Here is an 18,824-nt window from a genome sequence, read left to right on the forward strand (position 1 = left end):
CCAAACCATTTCAAAGCACCCTCTTCTGCTCTCTCAACCACTTTCTTTTTATTACCACACATCTCTCTTACCCTTACATTACTTACTCAATCAAACCACCTCACACCACATATTGTCCTCAAGTATCTCATTTCCATCACATACACCCTCCTGTGCACAACTCTATCCATAGCCCATGCCTTGCAACAATACAACATTGTTGGAACCACTATTCCTTCAAACATACCCATTTTTGCTTTCCGAGATAATGTTCTCGGCTTCCACACATTCTTCAAGGCTCCTAAAATTTTCGCCCCCTCCTCCACCCTATGATTCACTTTTGCTTCCATGGTTCCATTCACTGCCAAATCCACTCCCAGATATCTAAAACACTTCACTTCCTCCAGTTTTTCTCCATTCAGACTTACCTCCCAATTAACTTGATCCTCAACCCTACTGTACCTAATAACCTAACTCTTATTCACATTTACACTCAACTTTCTTCTTTCACACACTTTACCAAACAGTCACCAGCTTCTGCAGTTTCTCACATGAATCAGCCACCAGCACTGTATCATCAGCGAACAACAACTGGCTCACTTCCCAAGCTCTCTCATCCACAACAGACTGCATACTTGCCCCTCTTTCCAAAACTCTTGCATTCACCTCCCTAACAACCCCATCCATAAACAAATTAAACAACCATGGAGACATCACACACCCCTGCCGCAAACCTACATTCACTGAGAACCAATCACTTTCCTCTCTTTCTACATGTACACATGCCTTATATCCTCAATAAAAACTTTTTACTGCTTCCAGCAACTTGCCTCCTGCACCATATATTCTTCATACCTTCCACAGAGCATCTCTGTCAACTCTTATCATATGCATTCTCCAGATCCATAAATGCTACATACAAATCCATTTGCTTTTCTAAGTATTTCTCACATACATTCTTCAAAGCAAACACCTGATCACACATCCTCTACCACTTCTGAAACCACACTGCTCTTGCCCAATCTGATGCTCTGTACATGCCTTCACCCTCTCAATCAATACCCTCCCATATAATTTCCCAAGAATACTCAACAAACTTATACCTCTGTAATTTGAGCACTCACTTTTATCCATTTGCCTTTGTACAATGGCACTATGCAAGCATTCCGCCAATCCTTAGGCACCACACCATGAGTCATACATACATTAAATAACCTTACCAACCAGTCAACAATACAGTCACCCCCTTTTTTTTAACAAATTCCACTGCAATACCATCCAAACCCGCTACCTTGCTGGCTTTCATCTTCCGCAAAGCTTTTACTACCTCTTCTCTGTTTACCAAATCATTCTCCCTAACCCTCTCATTTTGCACACCTCCTCGACCAAAACACCCTATATCTGCCACTCTATCATCAAACACATTCAACAAACCTTCAAAATACTCACTCCATCTCCTCACATCACCACTACTTGTAATCACCTCCCCATTAGCCCCCTTCACTGAAGTTCCCATTGATTCCCTTGTCTTACGCACTTTATTTACCTCCTTCCAAAACATCTTTCTATTCTTCCCAAAATTTAATGATACTCTCTCACCCCAACTCTCATTTGCCCTCTTTTTCACCTCTTGCACCTTTCTCTTCACCTCCTGCCTCTTTCTTTTATACATCTCCCGCTCATTTGCATTACCCTGCAAAAATCGTCCAAATGCCTCTCTCTTCTCTTTCACTAATAATCTTACTTCTTCATCCCACCACCCACTACCCTTTCTAATCTGCCCACCTCCCACGCTTCTCATGCCACAAGCATGAGAGGTGGACAGATTCATCACTACTTCCATTAATACCTTTTCCACCTCTTCCACCTGCCTACTTTCACTTTAATTCTAAGTCATTCTCTTACTCTTTTTAAGGCTTGGTTACTTTCATCATTCCTTTCATGTAAATGTCATTTCCTTTTTTCCTTAGACTATCATCAAATTTCATTCTTGCATTCCACCTGCTGCTCTCTCAACACATTCAAATCTAACAAGCTCTCTTTTGCAAAGCCAGTCAATCATCACATAATCCACTAATGCCCACTGAGCCCTTATCCCACTCACCCACATACATACATATTAATAAATGGCAGGAGAATGTAGTTCCAGGTGGGTGTATGTCTGGTGGAGTTGAGTTGGGAGGGCAGCAGTTAAGTGTAAGTCATCATGGTGAGAGTATTTCACCAGTCATACTTATTTGGGGGTCAGGATCTTTAAGTATGTATTCCTGGAGTGTGAAACGAGAAAGCAATTTGTTTCTACTTGGAGAGCTGGAAGTGTGGTCTGGGAAGGAGGGGTCTAGTATATTGCAGAGATTTAAGTCCCAGGCATAGTGAAGTGAAACTGTACTGTGTGCTGTTGTTGAATAGCCATAGCTCCAACACTGCAAATGAATATTCTAAGTGCCATGTTTTATAAGGTTTGCAGCTTTATGTCTGCTTTTAACACAGAGTGACACAGAGCTCTGGGTGTAGATGAATTATCTGGAGGGGATAATAAGAGACTTTTCCCTATCCAAAACTGGTGCCAGTATATGTTCTAAGGGAGTTAAGTTTATTTATGTCATGGGGAGTAAAAATAAAGTGCAAAGCCTATATATGATATTCAATATAGTTGATTAGGAGTGACTGACCATACAGGGTAATGGGGATGGGGGTGATGTACAGTGGATTCATATCTGTCCAGGGTTGAGCAGGTAACGATGGATTCCTATACGGAGGCAAACATTTCGTGTTGTGTGTTTGTTGCTGCTTGATTACAGTAATAACATGGTGCTGTAATGGGATGATGAGGTCATCAGCATATGAGAAATCATGAGGAAAAAGACTGGGGAAGACTGGAGAAAGAACTGTTCCTTAGGGAGCCTCAGTCAAGCAAATGAGAATTTAGGAGGTGAAAAATGAGTCTGAATTAGCAGCCAGCTATCAAGTTGACTGACTATTTTCTGTCATTCTTTGTGGCAGGTACTGTCAGCTATCTCTAGTGCAGGGATATGTTAGAGGACAGTATCAAAAGTTTTTTCATATCTAATACCACAACTACAATGCAGAAGAGGGGTTATGGACGACTAATGCCATCCAGGCTATGTTGTATGAAGTTCATGTGAGGTGTGGCAATGGACATATTGGGTCTACAGCCAAATATACTTATGTATACATCTTTCCTTATGCCACATATTCTTGATATTTTTTCTAAATAAAAGCAAGTTTTTCCCCCTTTTAAACTACACCAAGGAACCTTTTTTTTTCTCATTATTTCCTCAACTGCTAAATCAAACACTCTTGCATTCAGATCCTTACATGAAACTGCCACTAAACTCACTACGTTCCTCCTATGATGAACTTCTTTCTTCTACATTCCTCTCAATTATGAGTGCATATGTGCTAACATAACAATCAGCCACTTCTTGTTGCCCACTCTCATGTCATCCTTCAACTTACTTTATTGCACTACCTTATTCAGTCCCACAAACTCCACATCAGCAGACCCATTTCCTCCCTCTTGCTGTCTCTCAAACCCAAGACTTTAACCCCTAAACATTCCCAAACTACTATACCCCTGCAACATTCAATTTTGTTCTGGGGAGAATCACAACTTCCTGGTTATAAAAACTTGCACAATCAGACAATCCTAAGCTTTCAAGGAAAAATTCTTGTTTGGCTCCTGACTATTACTTGTTTCAAAATGATACTAAAGGAGAGAAGGATTTCCAGTCTGCATTCCCATACCCCTCTTAATCACCTACATAATGCATGAAATATACAGGTACTACTCTTTTTCTTCAATTCCTTGCCATTAATCAAGCAAAAATCTAATGGGTAATCATCTCTGCTAGAAAATCTATTACTCCTTTTCTAATTCATTCCATAACTTTTAACACTGTCAGAGAACTAAATGAGATGTAGGATTTCACAGAAAACTCAGAAAACATCAATAATCTATTAAGAATTCTGGGCTTACTAAATCTATGTTGTGTGTATGAGGCTCTGGTATTACCATTTTAGAGGTTAAATTTCTGTGCTCATGATATCATGAGTGAAAATGGAGTAGACAAGCACTTAAAAGCTATCACTGGCTAGAAATAAAATATTAATAAATGAAACTGCTCTAACCCAAGCAAGATAGAGCAGCTATTTTAATAATATGCTGTTATTGTGTTAGTCCAGCGTACGTACATTCTGACATACCACTCTGGCATTTTTGTGTTGGCCAAACATCCATGCTGAGTGGTTGGTTTTGCTGCCATCAGGAGGCTGTGATACTGATGGCGATACCCGATGTTTATTTGAGCCTGGAGCAGGTAGCCTAGATGGAGACACTCCTGTGAAGTTTCAAATGAATCAACATTAAGTCTAAGCCATTTGGTCCCTCCTGTAAAGATTCAAATTGATTAATACTGAATCTGTAAATAAATGCTTAAAGGATAAGACCATGTGTGAGGACTTAAAGCAAAAAGATAACCTATTAAACTGCATATGATTTTTCCCACTGCCCACTGTTCTACAGAGCTATCTACATTTAAAGAATTTACAAAATATGCTCTGTTCTACCACTGCAGTAACAAATCTTCATCTACAAAAATAAAACATTGAAAAAAAGAAAGGTGCATGAAGTATTTAAGGATACAGAAAATAATAATAAAAAAAGAAAGTGTTGTGGTATACTGTACGAAAATTATATCAACAATGTGGTATACCATGAAAAATAGTGTGTTCTATCTGTCTATATTTTTGATGCCTGTTCCCTTTGGGAATTCCCTCATGGGGGAATGGCCACAGCAAAGGTCCCCATAACTGTTGAACTCCAGTTCTGCTTCTTAACCTTCATTGCCTCGCCCTTAACAGGCCACTGGCAGAAGGCACTTCTAGTGCAGTGTTTTCAGAGGCTCTTACCAACCACTTCTATCTAATGTGTCTAACTAAGATTCTACCTCATGTTAAAACCTACTACTTTTACCAAATATTTCTGTCTAATGCTCTTGGCTAAATGTTCTTACCAACAACTTCTATCTATTGCTCATACCATTTTGCCAAAAGGCAGGGCTAGCACAGTGCTCACCACAGGAAAACCTTGAGTTTTGAAGAATGTTATGTGTAACAAAAGGAAAGATTGTGTGACCGTGGAAAGAATGCCAGCAGTCTATGCATGGGCGAGTCAGAAAGAAAAGACAGCTACCTGGGTCACAGGAGTACAACATGACAACCACTGAAGTGCTGGATCACTATGCTGCAATCACTAACCCTTCCGATACCCAGCCTGATAGTAATGGTTTATAATATAACTCCCTGGTCAATAGCTGCCTAACAACTAATACTATGAGTATGATCAAACAATACAATTCAGTGACTTTCCACTTCCCCATCAAACTACCTACAGGATAATAATCTTTAGTACTTTCACATACTAATTGTAAATCATATGTCAAAAGATATTTAACTATTCTTTGAAGAATACACCTCTCCATGAAAACTACTGTTGAGTCATAAGTTACAGAACTGCAAACAGATTGAAGGCCACCATGTGCTTAAAACTGTTGAAAGAAATGGTAAGAACATAATTATCAATATATAAACCTAGAGATGGCCAGAGGGCATGATTAGATTACGTGTTCATTGATAGGCATGTAAAAAAGAGACATTTGGATGTTAATGTGCTGAGAGGGGCAGCTAGAGGGATGTCTGATCACTACCTTGTGGAGACGGAAGGTGAAGATTTGTAGAGGTTTTCAGAAAAGAAGAGAAAACATTGGGGAGAAGAAAGTAGTGAGAGTAAGTAAGCTTGGAAAGGAAACTTGTGTGAGGAAGTCCCAGGAAAGACTGAGTGCAGAATGGCAAAAAGTGAGAGCAAATGATGTATGGGAAGTGGGGAAGGAATGGAGTGTATTTAGGGAAGCAGTGATGGCTTGCACAAAAGATGCATGTGGCATGAGAAAAGTGGGAGGTGGGCAGATTAGAAAGGGCAGTGAAAGGTGGGATGAAGAATTAATATTGTTAGTGAAAGAGAAGAGAGAGGCGTTTGGATGACTTTTGCACAGAAGTAGTGCAAATGACTGGGAGATGTATAAATGAAAGAGGAGGAGGTCAAGAGAAAGGTGCAAGAGGTGAAAAAGAGGGCAAATGAGAGTTGGGGTGAGAGAGTTTCATTTAATTTTAGGAGGAATAAAAAGATGTTTTGGAAGGAGGTAAATAAAGTGCATAAGACAAGAGAACAAATGGGAACATCGGTGAAGGGGGCAAATGGGGAGGTAATAACAAGTGGTGATGAAGTGAGAAGGAGATAGAGTGTATACTTTGGAGGTATGTTGAATGTGTTTGATGATAAAGTGGCAGACATAGGGTATTTTGGTTGAGGTGGTGTGCCAAGTGAGAGGGTCAGGGAAAATGATTTGGTGAACAGAGAAGAGGTAGTGAAAGTTCTGTGGAAGTGAAGCATTTTAGATATCTGGAAGTGGACTTAGCAGCGGATGGAAACATGAAAGCGGAAGTAAGTCACAAGGTGAGGGAGAGAGCGAAGGTTCTGGGAGCGTTGAAGAATGTGTGGAAGGCGAGAACATTATCTCGGAGAGCAAAAATGGGTATGTTTGAAGGAATAGTGGTTCCAACAATGTTCTATGGTTGCGAGGCATAGGCTATAGATAGGGTTGTGAGGAGGAGGGCAGATGTGTTGGAAATGAAATGTTTAAGGTCAATATGTGGTGTGAGGTGGTTTGATCAAGTAGGTAATGAAAAGGTAAGAGAGATGTGTGGTAATAAAAAGTGAGTGGTTGAGAGAGCACAGGAAGGTGTGTTGAAATGGTTTGGACACATGGAGAGAATGACTGAGGAAAGATTGACAAAGAAGATATATGTGTCAGAGGTGGAGGGAAGAAGGAGAATCAGGAGACCAAATTGGAGGTGAATGATAGAGTGAAAAAGATTTTGAGCGATTGGGGCCTGATCATACAGGATGGTGAAAGGCGTGCAAAGACGTGCTGTTAATGGATTGAACCAGGGTATGTGAAGTGTCTGGGTAAACCATGGAAAGGTCTGTGGGGCCAGGATGTGGAAAGGGAGCTGTGGTTTTGGTGCATTACACATGACAGCTAGAGACTGAGTGCGAACGAATGTGACCTTCTTTGTCTGTTCCTGGTGCTGCCTCGCTGTTTCGTGTGTGGCGGGGTGGCAACAGGAATGGATGAGGGCAGCAAGTATGGATATGTTCATGTGTTTTTTATGTGTGTGTCTGTGTATGTATAGGTATGTATACATCGAAATGCATATGTATGTATATGTGCGAGTGTGGGTGTTTATGTACATACATGTGTATGTGGGTGGGTTGGGCCATTCCTCGTCTGTGTCCTTGCGCTACCTCGCTAACACAGGAGATGGCGGTTAAGTATAATAAATAAATGAATAATAAACCTAGGGACTTAGGAGGAAAAAACTTCCCATATGTTCCCAGTCTGTCATGGAAGGCAACTAAGAGGGGTGGAAAATGGGGGCTGGAAACCCTTCCCTTCTTATATTTCAGTTTTTAAAAGTTGGAACAGAAGGAATCAAGCAAGGAGTATTCATCCCACTTGAAGGCTCAGGCTGGCATATCTGAAAGTTTGTGGATGTAACCAGGATAAGAAATGAAGGGAGAGAGAGGCTGTATTTTTGAAGGAAGTAACTTGGGATGTTCTACCTCTAAATGTAACAAAGGGGAGAGAATGGTTTGGGAATGTCTTAAGCATAAAGTTAGTGGTTAGCATGAGGGTGAGAGCAAAGGCAGACAAAGAATGTCTGCTAAGGGTGAAAATTATGAATCTGAAGAAAGGATATCATAGGGTTGAATACATGATGTACGAAGAAAGCTATTAGAAGCAGGAAGGAGTCTGCAGCAGAAGTGTGTAATATCACCAGTGCTGTTTGTTTATGGATTTGATTGGATTATGAAATTTTGGCTTCTAAGCCAAGCACTGGAGCATCTAAGGTTATTCAGGGATCTGTTTATGGATTGGGGTGCTGTGGGAGATAAATGCAATGGTTTTGGGAAGAGGAGCACACATACAGTCTGCTGGGAATGAGGGGGACCTGGGAAAAGAGTAGATTCTTGTTTGATGAAGACACAGCACTGTCAGCAAATTCAAGTGAGAAAGTGTAGAAGTTGGTGGCCAAGTTTTTGAAAAAGAAATTGAAAGGAAATGTGAATAAAAGCAAGATTAGTATGATTAGCAATGCAAAGAGGTAGCTTAGTTGAGGTGTGCATTTGACTGAAGAAAACTTGGAAGAAGTGGGGTGTTTTTGACCTGGGAGTGGACTTGGCAATGAATGGAACCATGAAAGCAAACATGAGTCACAGAGCAGGTGAGGGAGTAAAGGCTTTGGGAGCACTGAGGAATGTGTCAAAAGAGAGGTAGCTATCTGGAAGGGCAAAAATGGTTGTTTAAGTTTAAAAGTGTACAAGTTCCAGTGATTTATGGATGCAAGGAAATGGCTGTAGATGATAATATATGAAGAAAGGTTTAAGTATTGGAAATGAAATGTTTAAATACAATAAGTGAAGGTAAATGTATTGGAAATGAAATGTTGAAGACAATATGTGGTGTGAGGAGGGCTGATCAAGTAAGTAACAACATGGTAAAAAAAAGGGGTGGAGTAATAAGAAAAGTATTGCTCAGAGAGGTGAAGAGGGTGTGCATGATTGGTTTAGACATGAGAGATTGGAGGAGGAGAGGCTGACAAAGAGGATATATGTGACAAAAGTAGAGGAGACAAGAAGATGGAGACCACACTGGAAATGGAAGAATGGAGTGAAATAGATTGCAAGTGCTTGGGGCATGAATTTGCAGAGGGTGAAAGGCATGCTACACAGAGGGACCAGGAGGAAAAGTGCAGCAAGAACATGCAGAATCATCCTAGGCCCATCTTACACCACCTACTTAAAGGCCCTCATCTTGATGAACCTGTTCACCCTCTCTAACCAATGGGAGCTTAAACGACAGTTTGGCTATAAACAGTTGACACATCCTATCCCCAAGACCTCCTACGCCCAAACACCACATCCCCCTAGATTATCATCTATCCCCACAACTGATTTTCACCAATCAGAGATTGTACAGACAAATATAAGAACAGTCCGAAATGTACCACTGTGAATCTCATAAATACTCTACGACTGTGTATGTCATAAATATTCCATGGAAAAACACACACCTAAAGAAGCAACCATTTTAATTTGCTCTTACTCTGGGTATGTGGTAAGTCAACTTCTATATTAAGGTAACTCAATAAACACTAGCAATTTGTCATAAAATATTCAACTAATCATCTAAATGCATAATATATAAACCTACTCATACACATGCCTTACATCCTTGGTAAAAACTTTTCACTGCTTCTGGTAACTTACCTCCCACACCAAATACTCTTAAAACCTTCCACAGAGCATCTCTATCAACACAATCATATGCCTTTTCTAGATCCATAAATGCTACATACAAATCCATTTGTTTTTCCAAGTATTTCTCACACAAATTCCTCAAAGCAAACTCCTGATCCACACATCCTCTACCAATTCTGAAACCACACTGCTCTTCCCCAATATGATGCTCTGTACAAGGCTTTACCCTCTCAATCAATACCCTCCCATATAACTTCCCAGGAATACTCAAAACTTATACTTCTGTAATTTGAACACTCACCTTTATCCCCTTTGCCTTTGTACAATGGCACTATGCATGCATTCTACCAATCCTCAGGCACTTCACCATGATCCATACATACATTGAATATCCTTACCACCCAATCAACAACAGTCACCCCCTTTTTTCAATAAACTACGCTGCAATACCATCCAAACCCACCGCCTTGCCAGCTTTCATCTTCCACAAAGCTTTAACTACCTCTTCTCTGTTTACCAAACCATTCCCTCTGACCCTCTCACTTCGCACACCACCTCAACCAAAATGCACTATATCTGCCACCCTATCATCAATCACTTTCAACAAACCTTCAAAATACTCACTCCATCTCCTCACTTCATCACTACTTGTTATTACTCCCTATTTGCCCCCTTCACCGATGTTCTCATTTGTTCTCGTGTTTTACGCACTTTATTTACCTCCTTCCAAAACATCTTTTTATTCTCCCTAAATTTAATGATACTCTCTCACCCCAACTCCCATTTGCCCCCTTTTTCACCTCTTGCACCTTTCTCTTAACCTCCTACTGTTTTCTTTTATACATCTCCCAGTCATTTGCACTACTTCCCTGTAAAAATTGTCCAAATGCCTCTCTCTTATCTTAAATAACAACCTCACTTCTTCATCCCACCACTCCCCACCCTTTCTAATCTCCCCATCTCCCATCTTTCTCATGCCACATACATCTTTTGCACAAACCCACATGAAAGTTCTGTGGGGCCTGGATGTGGAAAGGGAGCTGTCGTTTCAGTGCACTATTACATGACAGCTAGAGACTGAGTGTGAACGAATGTGGTCTTTGTTGTCTTTTCCTAGTGCTACCTCACACACATGAGGGGGAAGGGGGTTGTTATTTCATGTATGGCAGGGTGGCGATGGGAATGAATGAAGGCAGACAGTACGAACTATGGACATGTGTATATATGTCTGTGTGTGTCTATATATGTATACGATGAGATGTATAGGTATGTATATTTGCAGTGTGTGGATGTGTATGTATATAAATGTGTATGTGGGAGGGTTGGGCCATTCTTTCGTCTGTTTCCTTGCACTACCTCATCAACGCAGGAGACAGCGACAAAGCAAAATAAATAAATAAGTCTAAAACAGTCTGACATACACACTCACCCATGCCAACTTCAAATCTTGACCCATCTGCCCTATGCCACAATGTTGGTTCACTTTCTCTCTTCTATAGGTATTACTTTGGTGCTTTCTCGTATGTGCTAACTGATTTTGTTCCCCAATCATTAGCTAGACCATGCATTACTCAGCAAGCTGCTGTCATATGATTGCTGTGTGGCAACTCAACAGTGGGCTGTTTTGATAAAAGTTTCTTTCCCTACACTTTGAACCTTTAAGAGTCTCTACCCTCACATGGTTTTCCCAATGACTATGACCTGTCACATCTAAAAAGATAGGTTTTAAACTTCTTCCAAAATTTGTAAATACTTTCCCTCGTATCTTGTTTTTCCCTTTCATAAACCTCTCTATACTTCAATTAAAGTCTGGCCTATGATGTGGACTTTTGTCTGTGACTGTAGCCTCTAATGCATAAAAAAAAAATAAAAGAAAGACAAAGATAATTTATATGAGTGAGGTGAAGTAGAGACAATGGGAGAATGTGAGAGAAGTGTTAGAGTGAAAGCGATACTAATCAAGGAGGATGTTTGGAGCTGTGTAAGGGCAGAGTGCACAGGAGTGACTTCCTAAGAGCCAACCTCTTGGCCTAGGGGATAAAACATTAGATAATGAAAGAAAGCTGATAAGTACATGTAAAGACACATCAACATTTGTCGACTGATTTCTTTTTTTTCATTATACTTTGTCGCTGTCTACCGCGACAGAGAGGTAGCACAAGGAAACAGAGGAAAGAATGGCCCAACCCACCCAAATACACATGTAAATACATACACACCCACACAACACATATACATACCTTCCGCACATTTTTCAACGCTCCCAGAACTTTCGCCCCCTCCCCCACCCTATGATTCACTTGCACTTCCATGGTTCCATCCGCTGCCAAATCCACTCCCAGATATCTAAAACACCTCACTTCCTCCAGTTTTTCTCCATTCAAACTTACCTCCCAATGGACTTGTCCCTCAACCCTACTGTACCTAATAACCTTGCTCTTATTCACATTTACTCTCAGCTTCCTTCTTTCACACACTTTACCAAACTCAGTCACCAGCTTCTGCAGTTTTTCACCCAAATCAGCCACCAGCACTGTATCATCAGCGAACAACAACTGACTTCCTAAGCCCTCTCATTCACGACAGACTGCATACTTGCCCCTCTCTCCAAAACTCCTGCATTCACCTCCCTAACAACCCCATACATAAACAAATTAAACAACCATGGAGACGGAGACATCACACATCCCTGCCGCAAACCAACATTCTCTGGGAACCAGTCACTTTCCTCTCTCCCTTCTCATACACATGCCTTACATCCTTGATAAAGACTTTTCAATGCTTCTAGCAACTTACCTCCCACACCATATACTCTTAATACCTTCCACAGAGCATCTCTATCAACTCTATTATATATCTTCTCTAGATCCATAATGCTACATACAAATCCATTTGTTTTTCTAAGTATTTCTCACATACATTCTTCAAAGCAAACACCTGATCCACACATCCTCTACCACTTCTGAAACTACACTGCTCTTCCCCAATCTGATGCTCTGTACATCCCTTCACCTTCTCAATCAATACCCTCCCATATAATTTCCCAGGAATACTCGACAAACTTATACCTCTATCCCCTTTGCCTTTGTACAATGGCACTATGCATGCATTCTGCCAATCCTCAGGCACTTCACCATGAACCATATATATATTGAATATCCTCACCAACCAGTCAACAACACAATCATCCCCTTTTTCAATAAATTCCACAGCAATATCATCCAAACCCACCGCCTTGACGGCTTTCATCTTCCACAAAGCTGTCACTACCTCTTCTCTGTTCAACAAACCATTCTCTGTGACCCTCTCACTTCACACAACACCTCGACCAAAACACCCTATATCTGCCAGTCTATCATTAAACACATTCAACAAACCTTCAAAATACTCATTCCATCACCTTCTCACTTCACCAATACGTGTTACTACCTCCCCATTAGCACCCTTCACCGATGTTTCCATGTGTTCTCTTGTCTTATGCACTTTATTTACCTCCTTCAAAAACATCCTTTTTTTTATCTGTTTTGTCGCTGTCTCCCACGTTAGTGAGGTAGCGCAAGGAAACAGAGGAAAGAATGGCCCAACCCACCCACATACACATGTATATACATATACATCCACACACGCAAATATACATACCTATACATCTCAATGTATAAATATATATACACACACAGACATATACATATATACTCATGTACATAATTCATACTGTCTGCCTTTATTCATTCCCATCACCACCCCACCACACATGAAATAACAACCCCCTCCCCCCGCATGTGCGCAAGGTAGCGCTAGGAAAAGACAACAAAGGCCACTTTCGTTCACACTCAGTCTCTAGCAGTCATGTAATAATGCACATCTTTTTATTCTCCCTAAAATTGAATGATACTCTCTCACCCCAATTGTCATTTGCAATCTTTTTCACCTCTTGCACCTTTCTATTGACCTCCTGCATCTTTCTTTCATACATCTACCAGTCATTTGCACTATCTCCCAGCTAAAATCATCCAAATGCCTCTCTCTTCTCTTTCACTAACACTCTTATTTTGAATGCAAAGGTGAGAGTAATGTAGCAGCTGAGGGTGTAACTGGTGTAAATAGGGTGTTCAGTGCTGTAAATGGAAATGGTGAAGAGCTTGTAGATTTTAGGGCAGAAAAAGGACTGGTGATTGGGAATATCTGGTCTAAAAAAATTTATTCTTTTTTTTATATTTTGCTTTGTCGCTGTCTCCCGTGTTAGCGAGGTAGCGCAAGGAAACAGATGAAAGAATGGCCCAACCCATCCACATACACATGTATATTCATACACGTCCACACTCGCAAATATACATACCTATACATCTCTATGTACACGTATATACACACACAGACATATACATATATACACATGCACATAATTCATACTGTCTGCCTTTATTTATTCCCATCGCCACCTTGCCACACATGGAATAACAACCCCCTCCCCCTCATGTGTGTGATGTAGCGCTAGGAAAAGACAACAAAGGACCCATTCGTTCACACTCAGTCTCTAGCTGTCATGTAATAATGCACCAAAACCACAGCTCCCTTTCCACATCCAGGCCCCACACAACTTTCCATGGTTTACCCCAGACACTTCACATGCCCTGGTTCAATCCATCGACAGCACGTCGACCCTGGTATACCACATCGTTCCAATTCACTCTATTCCTTGCACGCCTTTCACCCTCCTGCATGTTCAGGCCCCGATCACTCAAAATCTTTTTCACTCCATCTTTCCACCTCCAATTTGGTCTCCCACTTCTCGTTCCCTCCACCTCTGACACATATATCCTCTTGGTCAATTTTTCCTTACTCATTCTCTCCATGTGACCAAACCATTTCAAAACACCCTCTTCTGCTCTCTCAACCACACTCTTTTTATTTCCACACATCTCTCTTACCCTTACATTACTTACTCGATCAAACCACCTCACACCAAATATTGTCCTCAAACATCTCATTTCCAGCACATCCACCCTCCTGCGCAAAACTCTATCCATAGCCCATGCCTTGCAGCCATACAACATTGTTGGAACCACTATTCCTTCAAACATACCCATTTTTGCTTTCCGAGATAATGTTCTCGACTTCCACATATTCTTCAAGGCTCCCAGAATTTTCGCCCCCTCCCCCACCCTATGATTCATTTCCGCTTCCATGGTTCCATCCGCTGCCAGATCCACTCCCAGATCTCTAAAACACTTTACTTCCTCCAGTTTTTCTCCATTCAAACTTACCTCCCAATTGACTTGACCCTCAACCCTACTGTACCTAATAACCTTGCTCTTATTCACATTTACTCTTAACTTTCTTCTTTCACACACTTTAACAAACTCAGTCACCAGCTTCTGCAGTTTCTCACATGAATCAGCCACCAGCGCTGTATCATCAGCGAACAACAACTGACTCACTTCCCAAGCTCTCTCATCCACAACAGACTGCATACTTGCCCCTCTTTCCAAAACTCTTGCATTCACCTCCCTAACAACCCCATCCATAAACAAATTAAACAACCATGGAGACATCACACACCCCTGCCGCAAACCTACATTCAATGAGAACCAATCACTTTTCTCTCTTCCTACACGTACACATGCCTTACATCATCGATAAAAACTTTTCACTGCTTCTAACAACTTTCCTCCCACACCATATATTCTTAATACCTTCCACAGAGCATCTCTATCAACCTTATCATATGCCTCTATCATATCCAAAAATGTCACACAAATCCATCTATTTTTCTAAGTACTTCTCTCACATAATATTCAGAGTAAAAACCTGATCCATATATCCTCTACCACTTATGAATCTACACTGCTCCTCCCCAGTCTGATGCTCTGTACATGCCTTCACCCTCTCAATCAATACCCTCCCATACAAATTACCAGGTATACTGAAACTTATGCCTCTGTAGTAAGACCACTCAATTTTATACCCTTTGCCTTTTTACAATTGCATTCTGCCAACCTCAGGCACTTGAACATGATTCATACACACAGTGAATATCCTTACCTATCAACAACACAGCACCCACATTCTTAATAAATTTTTCTGCAATGCCATCCACTCCCACTGCTTTGCTGCATTTCATCATCTGCACGGCTTCACCATCTCTTCTCTCTTCACCGAACCACTCTCCCTGACTATCACTTCGCATACCACCCCAACTAAAACACCCTACATCTGCCAATCTATCATCAAGCACATTAACAATCCTTCATTGATGTTTCCATTTGTTCTCGTCTTTCACACATCATCTACCTCCATCTAAAACAGTTTTATTCTCTCCAAATTCTAATGATCCTCTCTCACCCCAACTCTCCTCAGGCATCATCTTCAACTCCTGCACCTTTCTCCTGACCTCCTCCTGCTTTCTCTTAAACATCTCTCAATCATTTGCACTCTTCCTTGTAAATACCACCCAAATGCCTTTTTTTTATTTTTCACTACCAACTTTACTTCTTCATACCACCACTCACTACCCTTTCTAATCTACCCACCTTTCACATGCATTTCTCACACATGCCATCACTCCTTCCCTAAATACATCCCACTCCTCACCCACTCCACACCCAGGGTGGATGTGTTGGAAATCAAATGCATGAGGACAGTATGTGGTGTGAGGTGGTTTCATTGAGTAAGTAATGAAAGGGTAAGAGAGATGTGTGGGAATAAAAAGAGTGTGGTTGAGAGAGCAGAAGAGGCTGTGCTGAAATATTTGGGGCATATGGAAAGAATGAGAGAGGATAAAATGACAAAGAAGATATATGTGTCAGAGGTGGAGGGAACAAGGAAAAGTGGAAGACCAAATTGGAGGTGGAAGGATGGCATTTATCTATATGCATGTGTATGTGGGTTGTTTGGGCCATTACTCGTTTATTTCCTTGTGCTACCTAGCTGACGCGGGAGACAGCGATCAAGTATAATAAACAAATAAATAAATAAATTATATATGACCCGAAAACCCCTTTCCAGAGGCTCCTGGAACTTCAAGGCTGTGCTGCAATTCATAGCAGAGAAAGGATAGAGTATTTTGGAGGGAACAGCTCTTTGATGACAGAACCCTGCTATTGATGACTTCTCACATATGGTGCAACCACAAGCAAAAAGAGTCTGGTAATGCCATCAAGTAAATGAGCTTATGAAATCATCAAAAACATCAAAAGAAACACTAAAAGCATCAAATTTTCGAAATGTCCTCTTCAGTTAAATTATTAAATAAAAATGCAATCAGAGCATGTACAAATTTTTTGCTTATGTAACAGAAGCAGCAGTAATCTTACATGTTACTTCAATGCTAATGAAATATTTGTTCGTATAGTGTAGATTCTTAATAAATGGTGTAAAAAAGCAAATACATACTGCTAATGCAGAACTGTGTTATATGTATCACATGAATGAAAAGGAACAGATGAGCAAAAATCAAGACTGCCAAGACGGCTCAGAAAAAAAGAGTAACAAAAGAAATATTACCTGATCAATAATGGAGACAAGACCATTACTCTCTTGTCGATGGTTTGTAGCTCCACTAAGGGTTTGGCGGTCTGGAGTCCATCTACGTCCTGTTTGAGTAAGATCCTGGCTCTTGAACATTGAGAGGTCACGTGATTTAGTTGGACTTGTTATATTAAGCCCCATGTGAGACATTGCCCTTGTAGGTGCTGGTGGTATACCTAAGGTGTTGATAGGTGCAGCCAAAGATCCAGGCCGATGGTCTCGGGGTAATCTGTTGAGCAGAGCTGACTCTGCCATTGTTCCCAGTGCTAAGGACCCAGGCCGATGTATTACTCCAGTGCTGCAGTTTTCTAACTGTGTTCCAGTGGCAATAGAGGCTGGTCTAGTACTGGATGTGGCAACACTGTATGTAGGGTAAGGACCTTCCCCAGATTTTGTTGAGAGATTTCTCTGTGAAGTGGTATGGGAAAGGCATGTGACAGGTAATGCAGGCAACATCACTGAAGATGTGTTTTGTCGTGCACCAAGTGAATGAGTGTTTGAAGATGGTGTTGCAATTGTGGTGACAGGAACAGGAGTTGATAATGTTGCTGATTTTGGAGAACCTGCAGATTCTGCTGTAATGAATGACTTTACAGAATGTGGGGAAGGTATAGTCGTACTGCCCAGTGGTGATGATGGAGTTGAAGGCATTGATATATTGGAGTCTGTAAGATTTCGTGGAGATGATGGGGTGTTGATACTGCTGCCATCACTGCACTGCTGCTCATCAGTAACTGAAAATAAATTCATATTTAGTAAACAGATATCACTAACCCTAATAAAATATCACAAGGAATAAAGATACACTATAAAACATGCCCACACATGCACATATACATGCATATACTTTTCAACATATAAATACACAGATATATAAATATATACACATGTACATATCCATACTTGCTGCCTTCATCCATTCCCGTCGCCACCCCACCACACATGAAATAGCATTCCCTCCCTTCCCCCCTCCAGCGAGGGAGTGCCAGGAACAAACAAAAAAGACCACATTCGTTCACACTCAGTCTTCAGCTGTCATGTGTAAGAATTATTCATAAAACAGAGGACATTATGTTGGAAAGCAAAAATGGGTATGTTTGAAGGAATCCAACAATACTATATGGTTGTGAGGTATGGACTATAAATAGGGTTATGCAAATGAGGGTGGATGTGTTGGAAATGAAATGTTAGAGGACAAAATGTGGTGCAAAGTGGTTTGATCAAGTAAGTAATGAAAGGGTAAGAGAGATGTGTGACAGTAAAAAGTGTGTGGTTCAGAGAGCAGAAGAGGGTGTGCTGAAATCGTTTCGACATATGGAGAGAATGAATGAGGAAAGGTTGACAAAGAGGACACATGTGTCAGAGATGGAGCAAACAAGGAAAAGCAGGAGACCAAAATGGATGGGGAAGGATGGAAAGGAAAAGATTTTGAGCTATTGGGGCCTGAACATTCAGAGGGTGAGAGGTGTGCAAGAAAGAGTGAATTATAATGATGTGGTATACTTGAGATGACGTGCTGTCAATGGACTGAAAAACTGCATGTGAAGTGTCTGAAGTAAACCATGGAAAGGTTTGTGGGGCCTTGAGGTGGATAGGGAGTTGTGGTTTCAGTGCATTACAAATGACTGCTAGAGAGTGAGTGTGAATGAATGTGGCCTTTTTTGTCTCTTTTCCTAGAGCTGCCTCACTGACACAGGAGGTGGCGATGCTGTTTCCTGTAGGGCTGGGTGGCTCTGGGAATGGATGAAGGCAAGCAAGTATGAATATGTACAAGTGTATATATGTATATGGCTGCGTATGTGCACATATACATATGTATATGTGCATAAGCTGATATGTATATGTATGTATATGTACATGTATGGGCATGTATGTATACACATGTGTACACTGGGTAGATGGGTCTTTCTTCGTCTGT

General features: G+C 41.0%; 1 protein-coding gene across 1 annotated transcript in view; it reads right to left on the reverse strand.

Annotated features, from left to right (window-relative positions):
- Nucleotides 1–18,824, reverse strand: part of LOC139745988 (uncharacterized) — a 134,986-nt gene that overhangs the window by 35,875 nt on the left and 80,287 nt on the right. Inside the window, exons 14-16 of the mRNA XM_071656750.1 lie at nucleotides 16,869–17,640; nucleotides 7,685–7,806; nucleotides 4,195–4,340 (exon numbers count right to left, since the gene is read on the reverse strand). Of these exons, the coding sequence (XP_071512851.1) occupies nucleotides 4,195–4,340; nucleotides 7,685–7,806; nucleotides 16,869–17,640 (1,040 nt within the window). The remainder of the gene's footprint in view (nucleotides 1–4,194; nucleotides 4,341–7,684; nucleotides 7,807–16,868; nucleotides 17,641–18,824) is intronic.

Source organism: Panulirus ornatus, chromosome 63, assembly GCF_036320965.1.
Source record: "Panulirus ornatus isolate Po-2019 chromosome 63, ASM3632096v1, whole genome shotgun sequence".
Classification (NCBI taxonomy): Eukaryota; Metazoa; Arthropoda; class Malacostraca; order Decapoda; family Palinuridae; genus Panulirus; species Panulirus ornatus.